The sequence below is a fragment of the Lepidochelys kempii genome, chromosome 9 (assembly GCF_965140285.1).
Source record: "Lepidochelys kempii isolate rLepKem1 chromosome 9, rLepKem1.hap1, whole genome shotgun sequence".
Lineage (NCBI taxonomy): Eukaryota > Metazoa > Chordata > Testudines > Cheloniidae > Lepidochelys > Lepidochelys kempii.
The window spans coordinates 63,016,470-63,034,715 of NC_136388.1; the positions used below are offsets into that span (position 1 = coordinate 63,016,470).

The following is an 18,246-nucleotide window of genomic DNA, read 5'->3' on the forward strand; positions in this document are numbered from 1 at the left end:
ACGGTCAGGACCAGGTCGTCCGCGTAAGCCAGGATGCTCACCCTCTCACCATGGAGGTTGAAGCCATCTGTGCCATTGGAGATTGCTTGCAGCAACGGCTCCATGGTGAGGTTAAAGGTGATGGGGCTGAGGGGACAGCCCTGCTTAACTCCACTCCGGATCGGGATCTCGGCAATCTCCCCTTCGACCGAGCGAATGATGGTGCTGCATCCCTTGTACACCTCTCTGATCACACGAAGGAAGTTCTCTGGCATCCCAAACTCCTGGAGCGTGGCAAAGATGTGGTGGTGGGGCATGGACCCAAAGGTGTTAGCCAGGTCACTCCCTTCTGGCCATTTCGATGGTGGTTTGGAGGACGAAGTTGTGTTTGTAGCAGCCCTCACAGGACATGAAGCCTTTCTGGATGGAGCTGATGGCTCCCCCGCTCACCGACCACTCTGTGATCCTCGACGCCAGGCAGCTGGCATAGAGCTTGTACATTGGGGAGCAGAAGGAGATGGGCCTCCAGTTGCCAGGGTCATCTTGCTCAGCCTTCTTGTACACTAGCGCCATCATGGCCTTCTTCCAGGAGCTGGGAGTCCGGCAGAATTGCTTGCATTGGTTGAAGAGCGTGGCGAGGACCAGGCGGCTGGGATCTCTCTTTTTCAGGAGGCTGTAGGGATATACGTTAACATTTTAAACCTTACTTTGTTACTAACTCTGTGGAGAGAGAGAGACCTCATCAGGACTCCTGGGTTCGATCTCAGCTCTGGGAGGGGGGTGGGATCTGGTGGGTTACAGCAGGGGGCAGATACATCTGGGTTTTATATAAGAACATCGGAATGGCCATACTGGGTAAGATCAATGGTCCATCTACCCCAGTATCCTGTTTTCCAACCATGGCCAATACCAGATGCTTCAGAGGGAATGAACAGAACAGGGAATCCTCACGTGATCCATCCCCTGTCACCCACTCCCAGCTTCCGGCAAACAGAGGTTAGGTACATGCAGAACATGGTGTTGAATCCCTGCCCACCCTGCCTAATATAGCCATTGATGGATCTATTCTCCATGAACTTATCTAGTTCTTATTGGAACCCTGTTATAGTTTTGGCCTTCACAACATCCTCTGGCAAAGAGTTCCACAGGTTGACTGTGAAGAAATACTTTCTTTTGTTTGTTTTAAATCTGCTGTCTATTAATTTCATTGGGTGACCCCTTCTCCCCCCCCCCCCCAGTTCTTGTGTTATGTGAAGGAATAAATAACACTTCTTTATTCAATTTTTCCACACCAGTCATGATTTTATGGACCTCCATCATATACCCCCTTAGTCATCTCTTTTCCAAGCTGAAAAGTCCCAGTTTTTTTAATCTGTCCTCATACGGAAGCTGTTCCATACCCCTAATAATTTCTGCTGCCCTTCTCTGTACATTTTCCAATTCAATCTATCTTTTTTGAGATGGGGCAACCAAATCTGCACTCAATATTCAAGATGTGGGCATACCATGGATTTATATAGAGGCAATATGATATTTTCTGTCAAATTATCTATCCCTTTCCTACTGATTCCCAGTATTCTGTTAGCTTTTTTGACTGCCACTTCACATTGAGCAGATGTTTTCAGAGAACTATCCACAATGACTCCCAAATCTCTTTCTTGATGGGTAACAGCTAATTTAGACTCCATTATTTTGTATGCATAGTTGGGATTATGTTTTGCCATGTGCATTATTTTGCATTGATCAACATTGAATTTCACCTGCCATTGTGCTGCCCAGTCACCCAGTTTTGTGAGGTTTCTTTGTAACTTTTTACAATCAGCTTTGGATTTAACTATCTTGAGTAATTTTGTATCCTCTCCAAATTTTGCCACCTCACTGTTTACCCCTTTCTCCAGATCACTTATGAATATGTTGAATAGGACTGGTCCCAGTACAGACCCTTGGGGGACACCACTATTTACCTCTCTCCATTCTCACCATTTATTCCTACCCTTTGTTTCCTATCTTTTAACTGTAGTGCCTGGCAATGCTTTCAGGATCATCTAAGGATCCTAATTTAATTTAATAAGACCTTTTGTTATCTTAATCACCCTGCCTCTGTTTAAAGTCCATGCCCCAAAGTCTGAGGCTGGGAACAGCACAGAACTCCTCTCAGATCACACCAGAAATAAACAAGTTTCAGAATGGAATGGCATCTTCGGCATCCTGCAGGTTGGGTGGGTGCCAATTACAGAGCAAATAAATCATGCAGTGTGCTTTGAAAATGAGTTCTGCTAGCGGCCACTCTTCACCTGTGCAGGCATGTCTTGAAGTTATAATAATTACAACATCATCTTACTGTCTTCTCATTTTCTCTTTTTTTTTTTTTTCCCAAAATACTTCTTTGTGGAACTTTAGGGCCAGATCCTGCATGTGTAGCTGGCATTTCCTGCACGCATAAAGTTAAGCATGTAAATAAGTGCTTGCCGGATTTAGTAAAACTGCAACCCTTGTACCCACACTTCATATTTTAAGAATGGCTGCAAACATTTAAGCACTTTTACTTATGTGAGTAAAATTAACTATGTATTTATGTACTCAGGTGTTTGCAGGATTTGGCCCAAAGGTTAAAAAGTGAAGTGCTTTGAAAGCAGGAAATGAGTGTTGCAAGCTTTTTTAAAAAGTGGATGGTACAAAACTTCAGGCATATTTATTTGTGCTGCAATCAAAGTTTTTTTGTGACTATTTCAGGACAGAGTTTTGCCCTTAAAGTCTGTCTATTTGTATCAGTGAGTCACATGGTTAGGTTTCTAACTGTGTGTGAGCCATGTGAATGTAAGGTGCAAAGAAATGCATTTGCACACACACACTCAAAATGGTAGGCTCAGTGTGGTCTCTGCAATCAGCCTGAGGCCTGGCTAAAATTCCTGGTTTTAAAGAGAAAAACAAACTGTTGTGCAAGCATTAAAATAAATAAGAAATTACACTTTGCATAATATGGTGTTTTAAATGTGCAAACAGTCTGTCATTGTGTTATGGAGAGATGTCCTCTCTCTGTGGTTAAGGTGGGCATTAGATTCCTGTTATAAGAAAAGTCTTTATGTGCATGCATACTTCCCTAGCCTAACTTCTCCAAAATCAAACTGGTCCATTGGAAATTCACATGCCACATCTTAGTCCACGGTAGAACTTACTTTTTTAAAGCTCAGGGCAAATTTTACTCGTTAGTCTGAAGAGACGGGGGGTGCAAAATCACGGTGGCGCTTCTGTCTCTCTTCCTTGCCTCAGACAATAATCCAAAGCATCTTGGCCTAGCCATGCCAAATGTGAGCCATCCTGATGGGCCTGGAAATTAGTTCTCTTTGATTAGTTTTGAGGGAGGGATGTAGAGTGAAAGATTATTTAGACCTTAATCATAGAGTTTAAGGCAAGGGTTGCCGAACTTTTTGCCAACATGACCCCATTTTAATTAATTATTTCCTCCCAGGACCACAGACATCATGGAGGATGCCATTTTGTAAAGCAAAATCGCATCTTCCGTGCATCGTGGCCTCGCACGCACTGTACGTGAGCGATCATGCTGCGTAGTATCCTCTGCCCAGCCGCAACCCCATTTGCTGGTGCTATGACCCCATGTAGGGTTGTGACCCACAGTTCGGGAAACATTGGTTTAAGGCCAGAAGGGGTCACCAACACCACCCGCCTCATTGATATTATCCCTTATTAAACCCAACAGTGGTAATTAGACCAAGGGACACTCAGCTATTGTGTGCCATAGGTAGAGGAGAGGAGGGACCAAAGTGCACCAATCCTGCAATGAACCCCACTGGGATCAACCCGCTTAACTTTACATGCTGCAAGTGCTCCTATTTGCTTCAGTGGGATTACTCCATTCATATAGCTAAGCACATGCCTAACTGTCTTTGCAGGATTGTGGGTTTAGATATAATGCCATTTTCACCGTAGTTTGTAAGTTTGCCTAGCCAATGAATTTGTGTATGCACAAGTATTATACATATTATAGCTATCATTTTGACATACTGCATTCACACATTACTCTGACAATGACATTATAGAAGGGCTTTGCAGACTTTTGGAGTTTTCTGTTTTCATGGAGCAAGTAGTTTGTCTTAATCTTCAGGCAGCACTGTGTAAATATCTGGTTCTACATACAAGCCTTTAAATATTTTACTAATTTTTCACTAAAACAACTTTGTTTCTTCCTCATAGCTGCTGGTTTGTTTTCTCCTCATGGTGTTGATCTGGGTCCATGAAATTCCAGCAGTAAACTTCACACACGTTACGGGTAAAAACTAATTCAAGCTATCCGCATGCACGCAGACAAGAATACATAGCAGTGCTTGAAAACTACTGCAAAATGCCACATCACAGTTCTTGTTCATTGTAGTGTTCGGGTTAAGAATATAAGCACCACAGTCAGGAAATTCTAAAAGATAAGGCCCTAAATCTCCAAAATCAACTAATATTTTTAGGTGTCTCTGACCTTGGGTGCTTGGCCAGCACCCAAAATCACTAGTAACTTGAAAATGTAGGTCATGGTTCCCACAGCAATGCTGAAGGGATCCTTTTGCAGATGGCAGGTCAAATTCTGCTCTCAGATACGAACAACCATGGTTTATTTTAGTGAAGCCAATGGGGGGGGGGTTGCAGAGATGTAGCTGAAGGCAGAATGGGGGCCCATGTAGTCGTAGTTCATTATTGCCCAATGCTGTTTAATGGATATGTATCATGTTTGTGTAATGTGGCTGAGTTCCATGGTTATGGACATTGTAACAATGGAATTTCCTGACTTTTAGGGAAGGTATTTAAAAAAGAGAAAATCCTTCGTGTTAATGCATTTGCACTGCACTGTCCAGGAAGGTATCCAAATAACCGTGTGCTGAGAATCAGTTCAATAATGCACCTCAACTGATAAACTATGTGCAGCCAGATGCCGATTTACATCAGCTGAGCCTCTGGGCCATACATCCAATAGTATTACGGACACCTCTCAAGCTAAGGGAGTGTCTACACTTACTAATCCTCCTTGTCGCCTGTAAGGGGGGCACAAAGCACACATTCCAGACCCCCCCCCCTTTTTTTTTTTTTTTTTGGAGAGCACTTACCCAAGCAGTAACTAGCACTAGGCCTTTTAAAACCAAAGAAAGACACTTCTGTCGAGTGCACCCATTTTTCAAGTATCTTCTAATGATGACTTGCATGACACTCTTTTTTATCCTGGTTTCTTCATCAGAAAAAATGGAATGATTCAGAAGAAGGAACTTTGGATTTTCCTGGCCCCTATGTGAGTTTCTTCATATGAATGGGATCTAGCCATGTATAACTTAATTCTCTCCCGCACCCCCCAAAAGAAAATCAAAATGGTTGGATTTAAAATAATATTTCAAATTTTTTTGATTTACCATATATTTTGAAAAATGTTGTGTTTGGCTTAAACCAAAATGAATGTTTATTTCCTGATTGCCAGTGATTCAAAAAAACCCAACCTGTTGTTCACAGAGCTGCAGTTCACTCTAGTCTTGGCATGACTCACAGTGCAACTGAGCTGGGGACACTTTCTGTGGTCAGAGCTGTCAGATCCCCAGCTTTCGCCACATGAAGGATCATGCAGAACAATAATTAACCTGAAATATCCTGTGTTCTTGTCTTTTAGCACGGACTCTTTCTCCATGTTACTCTGCTAATCTTACACCAACATCAGACAGGCTAATCTCTGCTGTAGGCTGCACTGTGGTGTTCTCTCCACCAGGCCTGAATTTTAGCACTGGGATTGTACGCTGGGATTATAAAAATGTCTCCTCCACAGTTCTGTCCATCTTAGTATATTTTAAGGACCAATCAAAAGTTGATTTGCATCCTTCATATAACGGGAACGTTGAGTTCAGCAAAACCAATTGGACTCTCCAAATAAAATTGCAGTTGGGAGATGGAGGACTGTACAGATTTAGAACAAGCTCCCACGAAACTAATTGGTTCCAGCTCGAGGTTATTGGTAAGTGCCACATCCAATGGTCTTGATAACTTTCTCCACTTCTATACTAATTCTTATTCAACCCTTGAATTAGATAAGAATGCACAACATAGCCCATGGAAAAAGCATCAGTACAGCTCTGTAACTCTACATTCCACTTGCCCATGGTGCACCTATAGACATGCACAGTTCTGTAGCAATCAGGAAGTGTCCTATAGGTGGAGCATGAATGGGAAGTTACCCTTCTGATTATGATGGGGAATTTCCCTCCAAACAGGACTCAGCACCATGACTTGTCTTGTTGCACAATGGCTTATTTCATAATGCTCTACGCCGATCAGATTTAGCTTTAGAGACAGGAGTTTTTTTGTTTGCACTGCTAAGCTTTTGATTTAAAAATATATTTTTTTATAAATATTGAAGGGTTTTTTATTTCCTGAAACTTTGCAAAACTGGGCAAGCATAGCACAGTTTAAAAACAAAGTGGTGTTGTGATTTGGGGGTGGAATTTTTGGTAGAAACGTTGCACTAATTTTTAATGACATGAGAGACAAGTACTTTTTTAATTCTCCCTTGGTTTTTGAAGCTGAGTGGTACTGCATAAAGGTACTCTGCTTCCTTCCTGCAAATACAGAAGTAATTTATTTTTACAGGTGCATAAATCTGCTTTGGTTGGAAACTAGGAGTGAGATTATAAATTCTTTGTCAGGAACAGTCTTTTAGTTCTGTGTTTGTTCAGTGCCTGGCCCAGTGCACACCCCCTCCGCCCCCCCTCCCCCGTTCCAGTGCCCCTGGTTAAAACGCACTAGGGGACATTACAAAGAGAGCACTCATTACAGTATGTAGAGAGACCAACTCCCACCCCCCCAATTTTATATAAAACTCAAATTGCTAAAAACACTCCCCACCCCCAGTGAAATTAATAAACCCTTAAAAACAAAGGCCTTATTTGGAAATGTTAATGTTTCCTCTCGCCCAGAGCCCTTGTCTCAGCCAGAGCTCCAGAGCAACTCTTCCTTGGTGGGCTCCACCACCGAATTTGTCTGTAAGGTGCCAGTAGGGAAAGTTGATTCCTATCAGTGGAAGAAGGATGGCAAGCATCTCCCTGAAGACAGTCGCTTCCTGCTCTTTCAGAATGACAGCATGTTACGTATACTGAACACAACACTGTCTGACAATGGGGTGTACACCTGCGAAGTCAGCAATCAAGTCAGCTGGAATGAAACCTCCCTGAAACTAGACATCCAGAGTAAGTGGGCATTTAATTTTAATGCAAGAAACAGAATTGCCAATCAAATCAAATTCCAGTAACAAATGACCCCAATGGTATTTCTGGGTGGGGTGGGGAGCGGTGGTGAGGAGGAGGAGGAAAATGATCAGAGGTTGTTGAATAACACTTGGTTACATTTTCAAGAAGATTGATAGATTCCAGGCCAGAAGGGACCTTTGTGATCATCTAGTCTGACCTCCTGTGTAATACAGGCCAGGGAACTTCCCGCACAACAATTCCTAGAGCAGATCTTTCAGAAAAATATCCAGTCTTGATTTAAAGATTGTCAGTGATGGAGAATCCACCACGGCTTTTGGTATAGTGTTCCAGTGGTTAATTACTCTCTCACCATTAATAATTTACACCTTTATGTCCAGTCTGAATTTGTCTAGCTTCAACTTCCAGCCATTGCATTGTGGATATGTTGGAGCTGTGCACTAGTGCTGGTTGAAAACTTACTGTCAACTCTTTTTAGGCTAAATGCAAATTTTTGCTTGAAAATTTTTAATTCCCCCCAACCCCCACAAGACAACCTGAAAAGTTTTGAGGGTGTGTGTGTGTGTGTTTGTGTGTGCGCGTATGTGCACATGTGTGGTGTTTTGAGGAAAAGTCAAAATTTTCTGCAGGATTTTTTTCCACCAATCAGCTCTACTGTTCATTGCACATACATGTAATTCAGTGCTTCAGAGCATAACACTTATTATGGTCCTAAATATGGTCCTGAATTATCAAAACACTCAACAAAGCACTTAAGCACGTACCTAACTTTAAGCATTTGAGTAGTCTGACAATGGGATTACTCACATTTTGAAGATAAGCACATGCCTAAGTGCCTCTTTTATTTTAAGTGGGTTATCTTCACTTGTGGACATTAAAGATGTAGATGCACCCTGAAATAATCTAACACCTAAACCAAGTATCTGTGCTTAGGTGATATATTTGCACTCAGAAGTAATGAGGATGTATTTAAATAAGCCTGAACCATCCTGTCCAAATCTAAATATACCCAGAATCTGACAGAATCTGAGAGAACTTGAGACCCATCCCAGACTTTGTGCTTGAGGCTTTTGTCTGATTAAACCACTTTGTAATACTTGTTCATGGTTTCTTACTAATCAAATTACTACAGGATTTAGGTGCCTAAATTTAACTCTTGGCACCCACATTTGGAAAAAAAATAACAAAAAAAACACCCCCAAGTGTTTTGGTGCATTACTTGGCTTATTTTATTTCTTGAATGATTTGGCCATATGTGGGTTTTTGAGAGTGGGTGGGAGGAGTCGTAATTAAGCCTGGGTGTCTCAAGTTCTGGTTTTTGTATGTTTTATGGCTATTGAACTTTCACTGTAGGGTCTTGATGAAATAATCAGTTCATAACATATACACAGCTTTTCTCCTCCATGTACGTTAATTCCCAGATCAAGCAGGGGTTTCAGATCTGGGATGTTTTTCTGGGAATGACAAGCCAAAAGGCTGGAGAGGGACAAGCACATGCTTATTGAACATTTAATATTGAAATCTCTAAGAGTCAGGTCGCAAAGATTTGCTCGGGGGTGGGGGCTGGAGGTAGGGAAGAAGATACTTGCTACTGGCCATGTCCCAAATGAGGCTGATCTTGCAATATATTTTTCACAGATCCTTCAAATGTGGTTGTGGGAGTCGTCGTGGTGATTGTCGTTTTTGTACTAGGTAAGTAATATGTTTTTTCTTTTTTTGTGGCTCCCTCTTTGCGATTGTGCCACTGGCAGTTCACATGGCAGATCAATTCCGGGAGGCTTGCCAAATAGAGATGGGATAAGTGACCCAGAAATAAATGCAAGTCGTCTTTACACTGCCAAATCTCACACACAGAAACATGGCTGTCACAGTTGCACGTATCAGTTTCTGATTGTTACATATTCGTACATGTTGAGGCTTAAGGCCAAACCCGGGCACCAGCTGAAGTTGACGGGACTTTGCCACTGACTCCACTTATGACCATATCTTTGCAGCAAAAGCAGTGATGATCTTTGAGGGCTAGATAGTGCCTAACCCCTGTCATGGGGGTGTGTGGGCAGGGCACCAGCTGCCTCCCCTCACCGTCACTTGCATTCCCTGAATAATGGACAGGTACAGCTGCAGCCCCTGTGTCTGGGGAAGCTGCAGCAGCCACATAGAAGAGCTGGGTGGAGGGTCTCTAGGAAAAAACCTCTGGACTCTCTGATCCCCTCTGTTCATCCTCTGAAGGAGGGCTGTTGTGTACCCACATTGGCTGGCCCAGTCTCTCCCCCTCCCATTGTGGATGCTGGACCCACGGAGAGGCCTCTGTGAGTCAGAGCTGAGGGTGGGCGGTATCACACAGTAGGTCCTCTGTGTGCCCAGATCAGGGAGAGAGAATTTGGGGTCATGGGACCTAATCCGGCAATCTTTACTCGTGGGCCTTCATTGGGAGTTTTGCCCAGGAGTTAGCAGGGGTGAGTACTGCAGAATGTGTCCAATGGGATTTAATTGAAGCGGAAACCGCCTCAGTACCATGCATCTTGCCTATGCACATTCCCAGCTGTTATGTTTTCCATGCCCCAAACCAGAGACCACGAGGGAACTCTCTAGAGCCACCCCCGGTATGCTGTCTTATGCAAGAGCAGCCACGTTGAAGTGGAGCTGCTTTCCCAGATGGAAGGCCTGACAGCAGATTGTGGTATTACCAGCCCCAAGAGTTCAAAACCTGAGAGTCAGGACCAAAATATAAAGAGCTTTAAACAATAATAAATGTGAATGAGGGGTTCTTTTGATTATTATTGTTTTTAATTTCTTGTTATGAGCCTTAGTTTTGTATCCTGTTTTCTGGCTTTTCTCTGTAACCAGAGGCACAGAAACATGTGTGTGTGAGAGAGAGAGAGAGATGAAAGCTGAGATTCTCAGCTCCAGAAGCTGGGCTCTAAGGAAAACAATAATATCATAAGAGTGACCATGAAATCACAAGAGCTGGCAACTCTGGGACTGTCAGGGAGACTGCTAGCATTTTCTGTCACCTGCGCTTTCAATGCTAACCATTCCTTTAACCCACAGGAGGTGGTTGCTGCAAAGTGATGGGAAAGTTTCACCATTGACATGTTCATGAGGGAAAACAAGACACACAACAAATCAATCAAATCCCCTTTTTTGCAAGTGTAAGCGAGTGATTGCTTTTAACTCCTTTACTTATATAGTTTCTCCGCTTTCCACACTCACCACTTCAAATTTCAACAGAAAGAGGAACCTGGGGTTTTCTGGGCTGTGCTGACCTGAAGTATCAAGTGTCAACTTTCAGGAAAATTACAACTACTTTTGTTTTGGTTTTTTAGTTGCTGTTTTATATGTTTCAAGGAAACATCTCAGGTGTCCAACACAGTGTTTCTGTGGAGACTCTGGTAAGCTGTATTTAAATATCCTAAAATAATCCCTTTGCTTGCTTTGGGGGCTTGTGTTTTTTGGTAACTCCATTTTGTGTGTGTGTGTTTTTTTCCCCCTTATTATTAAATCAGATGTTCTTCCAAGGAAAACTGTCCATTTGGAATCTACTGCATCCCAAAAGATGAGTTCAAAGTGCCTACTTTTGCTCTGAGTCCCCTGCCAATCTTCTTCTTTTCTTTTACAATCACATTTTCCTCTGTGTGTGTGCGTGCGTGTATATATTTTCTTTTCCTCACCTGTTCCTTTGTGACATACCGACACCAATGACCAGAAGTGCATACTGCTGACTATACAGGAAAAGGGTGAAACTGGCTAGATGAAGAGTTTTGACAGTTACACAAAGAAAACACACTGGAAACAGAGAAATGATTTTGCTATGACTTTTTAATCGTTACTTTGACAATAGTATGTTTAGAAAAAAAACAACCCCCCCCAACCACAACTTCCAGCAGAGTGTGATCTCTCTCTCTCTCTCTCTCTCTCTCTCTAAGTTGATGGTGTGCCTTCCATTTTTTTTTTCTTAATGGAGATGAGGGATTGGAAAGGAAAGCTGCTGCACAGCATAACTTTTGGCCTGATGGAGAGACATTTATAAGAATCCGAAAATATTTGGTGGGTTGATATTGGGATGCCTGCACGGAAACAAAGGGTCATTGTTACAAGAGTCTTCCAAGCCTGCCAAAGTATTCCAACAAATGAGTGGCTCGATTTTAGCTTCTTAACGCCATTTGGGGTTTTTCTACATGGGGAAATTGATCAGAATAACTATATAGTAGAATAAACCATTTTGGAATAACTCCTTGTGTGGACACTCTTATTCAGGAATTCCTGAATTTAAATTAATCCACTTTTGGATTAAGCTAACCCAGAAAAAGACATTCTTACTCTGGAATAAGAGCATCCACACAGGGAGTTATTCCAGGATAGCTCTAGTACTCTAAACTCAAACTGTGCCTTATTCTGGAATAATTTCCTGGTATAGACAAGCCCTTTGTTACGTGTGCTGTGTGGCTCAGAGGAGTTTGCTGCTCCTGGATAAATACATCCACTGTTTGGTCATGGTTGAGAAATTTTCAGAATGGGGAAAAATGATTGAAATCTCGCTACAAAATCTGTTGGTGGTCTGTATTGGCATGGGAGACGGAGGGAAAGGGCCCGGTTCTCCACTGCCGGGAACTTTCTGCCAGCATGTGAACCTGTGCCAAGTGGATGTTAAATGAGTGGTGGTATTGGATGCACACAAGCCTCAAACATTGGGGGAATGTGGATGGAGGGCATGGAAAGAAGTGGGATTGAGGGAAACACAGAGCTGCTTGGCATGCAGGAGGAGGAGGGAATGGGGGGCATAGAACCCCTGGCAGGGGGGAAATTGCGGGGAGTGACAGAGAGTCCCTGAAATAGAGGGGGATGGGAGGGTGGCACGCAGGGGGCTTGTGCAGGTGGAATGGAGGTGGGCCTATATAAACTGAGAAGTGTAAGCCCCTAGTATTATCTCCACTTTGCACGGGTGCAACTGGTTGCACAAGGTGTGAGTGTAACGCTGACAGACCCCGGCCGTCGGCAGGCAGGATCAAACATGGGAGCTCTGAAGCTCAGCGTAGGAGCCTCCGCTGCGTGAGGTAAAAGCCATGCGGCTCTCAGCCAAAGCTGTAACAGTCTCATCAGTCGCTAGCTGGGCTGGGTGCTACTAGAGGGGGACAGAGCACCACTCCAAGCAGGCGTGGGTTCCACGAGATGAGGGAGAATCGGCCTCTCTGGCTTTTGTAACAGGGCTGAGCTAGCTGTGAAGTGAGGCTCAGGGGGAGATGGGCACTGCTGAGCCGAGACCTGGTCTCTCCAGGGCCCAAGGTAACAAGAGTCCAACACAGCCGGTTCCGTGCAGCTGTTGGCAGCAGAAATTAAAGACAAACAGACTGGGACCAGCTGGATTGTTTTTTAACCTAAACAACAAAGAAACAAAACCTGTGAAGGGGCTGCAGGTCTTCTGGTGAAGTCATGGTCTGGCTTGACAATGAGCTGAAATAGTGCAGGCATGTTTATCATAGAAATTGACCAAACAGTTTAGTTTTCAATTGGTTTATTTTAAAGCTCTTAGACGCTGTTTGTCTGGCGGTCGCTCAAGTGGACCAGGGGGACACGTGGACTGTAAGAAGCAAACATCACCATCTTCTGGGACCCCAGAAACCACTGCGGCACTCTTGGACCTTAATCCTCTTGATTCTGAAAGGCCTCCTAACCAGGCTTCAGCTGAGTCCTGAACAACACCTGGGTTCCTGCTGTCACACCCTCTCGTGTCCTTTTTCCTTCCCCCATCTTATTTTGTCACTTTCCTGTCATTCTCCTTTGGGCCATCTGTTTAAGAAGAGTTTGGCTTAGCTGGCCAAGTCGGCATTTGTTGTTGTTGTTGCAACACAGCTGTGAGCCCATGACCAGCAGCAGCTAAAAGAAATGCCCTCTACAGCCCAGTGCTGGTACACATTTGCCAAGTCTTGGGGTGCCTAATGAGGGCAGTGCTTGTTTCTGCAGCAGTAAGATTGTGAGTAAAGGTTTGTCTGCACAGTTAGACCCAGTAATTGCCAGCCAGGTTAGCTGAGCCCAGTTGCAAGCCTCCCCACAGCAAAGCCCTACTCATGTGATTGTGTCCTCACTGTTTCTGCACTTGTCTGTGCATGTCTGGGGGCATAGCCCATGGTTCTTTGTGCTGAGACGCTCTAGGACTCTTTCCTGAGCAACTGTGTCAATTGTGGGAGAAGTTGTGTGTCTTTTAGGGGGAGTTGTGGAAAGGCATTGGAGGACTGCCAGCACTCAAGTGATTTTAGCCTGGGTCCTCACTGCAAAGTGTGTGGGTTCCAGCCTGAGTGACACAGGAGATTGGGTTCTAATTAGGGTTGCCAACTTTGGTTGGACAAATTCCTGGAGATTTCATCACATGACATAATCTTTCTTGAAAGATTAATCTTTAATTCCTGGAGACTTCAGGACAACCCTGGAGGGTTGGTACCCCTAGTTCTAATTCACCCCACCCAGCTAGGTCAGCTAGCATGGGCTTAAAGTACCTCCAAACCTGGATCAGAGATTTTTCTTTGTGGATGGTAGGGGATTTGAGCTAAACCCCATGAAGAGCTCAGGTTTCTGTAAGGCAGGGGTTCTCAAACTGGGGGTCGTGACCCCCTTAGAGGGTCATGAGGTTATTATGCGGGGGGTCACGAGCTGTCAGCCTCCACCCCAAACCCCACTTTGCCTCCAGCATTTATAATAGTGTTAAATATTAAAAAATGTGTTTTTAATTTATAAGAGGGGTTGCACTCAGAGGCTTGCTCTATGAAAGGGGTCATCAATACGTAAGTTGGAGAACCACTGCTATAAAGTGAAGAGATCCCTAAGGGCAGGTCTGTCCTATAAACCTTTGATGAAGATGCTCTAAACCAATGGGAGAGAGCTCTCCTGTCAGCTTAGTGAGGGCTGGTCTACACTACAGAGTTAGGTCAATGTAGGGCACCGACGTAAGGCACCCACCAATGTAAGTCGTCCACTACATTGACTTAACTCCATCTTCACAAGAGGCATAGCTCTTTGGTCAGTGTAATTACGGCAACCCAGTGTCCATGTAGACAGTGTGTTACTTACATGGCCTGTTAGCAGCCTGGCGGCTGGCAGTACCCCACAATGCCCCACTTAAGTTGGTGGAAGTGCTCCTGGTGAGTGTGCACACTGCCGCCAGGAGGAGCATAGCGTGGACCTGAAACACTGCTTTAATTACTGCGGTGGCTGTACGTCGACTTAATTTTGTAATGCAGACGTGGCCGTACTCCACCTGCGGGAGAGGCGGTAGCTATGTCTGCGGCAGAAGCTCTCCCTTCGATATAGCGCTGCCTACATGGGAGTTTAGGTTGGTATAACTGCGTTGCTCAGGGGTGTGGATTTTCACCCCCCCCCCCGAATGATGTAGTCATGCCACAGTAAGCGTGTAGTGTGGACCTGGCCTAAGAAATCAAGCGCAAGGCTGAAGCTGCATCTTCTCCCTTTGCTCTTCTTTTATTCCTGTCTTCGTGTGCATTTTGTTTTGTCTTCAGGAAAACAGGATCAGACTTTAACAGGAGCATTCTGAACCACCTCAACGACCTTTTTCTCTTCCCCCTAAAGGACAATCCATACCACCTTTCATGCTATTTAAACAACTGTCAAACATGGGTTTCTCCCTTGAAAAAGAATTCTACACAGCTAAAGGAAATAAGGGATAGTGTTACAAGGAAAGTGTTAATTAATGCTTTTTATTCCAAATACTGTTTTTCCTTTTTTCTGTGTCTCTAAGGAAAGGTTAAAGAGCTTCTTAGTGGTGGTATTCCAATGAATGTTTAACAGTCAACAAAGGTTTCATTAACATTTTAGCCCCTTTTCAACACACCGCCACATACTAAATGAAAATATCTCCTCTTGTTTTTATGTTTCGGATGGATCTTGTATCCTGATAGGCCAGGTGGTCCAAGTGTTTCTCCCATCATGTGACTGGACCCCCATAATAATAAAAACCTCTCTTCCCACTTCTGCTTTCATTCCCCTGCTCTTTGTAGTTCATTTCAGCCCTATTGTAGTATATGTTTTCTGGGTCCAAATCTTCCTTCATAATAATCCAAAGAGCAGATCTTTGTATCATGAATATGCTTGTGCAGTGCCAACTTTTGCTAGTTAATCTTCTACAGTCTGCCAGCCACCACCAGAACAAAGGGCAATGAATAACTCTGTTGTTCTACTAATTGTTACTTGGAGAATACTAGAAGTTTTGCAGATTTTTCTGTAGTTGGCAGGAGGTCAGAAGATAATCGGAATGTTTACTTCTGGCTTTTGAAGCTATAGGAAACTTTCCTTCTGGTAGGTACCAAATCTGAAACTATTTTGGCACTAATTGATCCAGCCTTGCCTTCATGGAGAGCATGAAGTAAATGCCAACAGGAGTGTAATGGAACAGATTGTATTATCAAATGTGCTTCTGCCTTGTGCTGGCCACCTCGCCAAGAAGTCCAGCTATGCACTTTATGGTCCTTCAATCAGTTTCATAATAACCTGCTGTTACTGCTCAGTTCATGGCCCAACCATGGCAGTCCTGGTACAGTCAGGGCTTTCTACAGCATGGAGGGGAAGGATAGGATTTGATCTTTAAAATGTATTGGGAAAAGGCACTGCTACCCTAGTGATATTTACGGCTAATTGAACACCTTTCGAAGAAGGAGAATTTGCAAGAGGAAACCAGTATATTCAGTTTGTTGCTTTCTTTTTTCTATTCATGAGGATTGAGAGAGCAGTGAAGGGGTTAGCCGAACAAGTCAGTGTCAGAACTGGGAATAGAATGTAGAACTCTGGTTTTCCAACCCCATGCTTCTGTCTTGTCTCTAGACCCCAGCTCTTTCTCTTGGAATCTTTTCTTTGTTCTTTATAGAAAGGATGGTTTAAAATAAAATAGTAACTGAGAAAGAAGTTATGGGTTTTCATCTGAATATACATACCACTGGGGTTGTATCCCCAGTGAAAATGAAACACTGTGCTAATAATTCTACACTACTTTGGGTGCATTTCTATCCTAAGGACACCAGCAGCTGGCCTCAGAATGTTTAACTTTGTGCATATGTAAAGGTGGGTTGCATTAAGTATCTAAGAGGGAGCCAGTGGGAGTCCCAGTGATGGTTTTAATCCTCTTGTACTTTTCTGTTACTACAAATATCCACAAGCTAAGGTGCTCAGGCACCTGGTGCTGGTAATTGCATAGGATCCTCAGGACTTATCTCTGTGTTCTTCAATAGCCCAGGTTCTTGTAGAATCTCCACCATACAAGAGAGTATATATTGTTTGCACACTACGTTTGAGGGTTTCACACTGCCACCTGCGGGTTTGTGAACTCTGGCCATATCTTCTCAGGTAGGTGGGGTTTTTTTCCTCCTCCGCACCCAATGAACCTAGTCAAGATTAACCCTCTGTCCCTACACCTGGTAAAAAGTACAGCCCTTTGTCTCTCCCCCCTCCCCAGATTTTACAGTGAGATGCAGCATCTGAATGTAAAAATACACCTGTTTTTTTCAGTGAAGTCATGTCCTTTCTTTCAGCACTGAACACAATTTAAATGAGTTGCCTTGGGCTTGTGCATCTTTTAACCACTCCTCCATTGCTTTCATTGCTGGCAGCAATCCGCGATGAAACACACATCATCCAGTACCGTATCACTGCATGGGGGACAGCTGCAAGCTGCCAAGATGTTGGAGTTTAAAAAAAAAAAATCTCATAAAGAATGAGGGGTTTAGAATCATGGGTATTGATCATTCACTTCTCTGGGGGAAAAAAAAATTACATCACCTGAATTCCCTTTTCTATTCCAGGATTATTCATGTTTTGACCTGATATGAAACAAGCACAGCTGGAGAGGCTGAAATTATGATCTGGGGCAGGGAGGCAGTAGTAGTTAAATGTACATCAATAATGGTAAAAGTCCCATCAATTTCAATGGGTTATTAATAGAGCAATCATTTAAAAATCCTGATTAAAACTCTGTTTTAGAATTTAATCTCTTTGAAATGTCAAGAAAATGTGAGTGTGGGCACCTTTTAAAAACTTGACAGTTATGGGCCTGATTCTGATCTGTCTGATTTTTGTAAATTTTTTAAATTACAAACCACTGTAATCCCATTAGCTTGTTATTAACATTGAGTAAGATAGAACAGCATCCGGTGCTTAGTTCTTTTCAGTACAGGAAAATAAAGCATGCATTTAAATGCTGGTAATTAAGGTACAAGGACTCATAGAACCATAGGGTTAGAAGTAGGGCTGTCAAGCAATTAAAAAAATTAATTGTGGTTAGTCACATGTTTAAAAAAAATAAGTGATTAATTGCACTGTTAAACAATAGAATAGCATTTATTTAAATATTTTTGGATGCTTTATAAATTTTCAAATATATTTTAATTACAATGCAGGATACAAAGTGTACAGTGCTCACTTTATATTTATTTTTATTACAAATATTTGCACTATAAAAAACAAAAGAAATAGTATATTTCAATTCACCTAATGCAAGCACTCTAGTGCAATCTCTTTATAATGAAAGTTGAATTTACAAATGTAGAATTATGTACAAAAAATAACTGCATTCAAAAATAAAACTATGTAAAACTTTTAGAACCTACAAGTCCACTCAGTCCTACTTTAGCCTATCGCTCAGACCAGAGGGGGGCAAACTACAGCCCGTGGGCCACATCAGGCCCCCAGGACCCTTCCCTTTGGCCCCCGAGCTCCTCCCAGGGAGCGGGGTCAGGACAGGTTTGCAGAGGAGCCAGCCCAACTCCCCGGCAGCACAGGGAGTGGGGTGGAGGCTAGCCCCTGGCCCCTCCCCTTCTGCTCCCCTGCCTCCCTCCCTTGCAGTCACAGTTCCCCCAGCACCTGGGCAGAGTGGCTGCAGCTCTGCCCAGGCAGCACAGCTATAGTGCCACCAGACCTGGTGCTCCAGGGCAGCACGGTCAGGGGGAGTTTGGGGGGGCGGTCAAGGGGCCTGGGTGCTGCTGCAGGGGACAGGGGTATAGCAAGCCAGGGCCCCTCTCCACCTCCAGCA

The 18,246-nt window shown here is 43.6% G+C and overlaps 2 protein-coding genes across 5 annotated transcripts in view; one reads left to right on the forward strand and one right to left on the reverse strand.

Moving 5' to 3' along the window:
• LOC140917585 (hepatic and glial cell adhesion molecule) overlaps positions 1-18,246 on the forward strand; it is a 41,185-nt gene that overhangs the window by 2,123 nt on the left and 20,816 nt on the right. For 2 of the 4 annotated variants that reach the window (XM_073360716.2, XM_073360717.2), the window contains exons 2-7: positions 4,192-4,267; positions 5,636-5,974; positions 6,933-7,202; positions 8,859-8,912; positions 10,547-10,612; positions 12,744-17,556. In XM_073360716.2, the coding sequence (XP_073216817.1) occupies positions 4,192-4,267; positions 5,636-5,974; positions 6,933-7,202; positions 8,859-8,912; positions 10,547-10,612; positions 12,744-12,913 (975 nt within the window). In that variant the 3' untranslated portion in view covers positions 12,914-17,556. Of the gene's footprint in view, positions 1-4,191; positions 4,268-5,635; positions 5,975-6,932; positions 7,203-8,858; positions 8,913-10,546; positions 10,613-12,743; positions 17,557-18,246 lie in introns of those variants that run through there. The other 2 variants (XM_073360719.2, XM_073360718.2) reach the window with 1 other exon arrangement.
• Positions 11,218-18,246, reverse strand: part of LOC140917584 (cell adhesion molecule CEACAM15) — a 63,640-nt gene continuing 56,611 nt past the window's right edge. The window contains exon 12 of the mRNA XM_073360715.1: positions 11,218-11,287. The gene's annotated coding sequence lies outside the window, so the exon portion shown is untranslated. The remainder of the gene's footprint in view (positions 11,288-18,246) is intronic.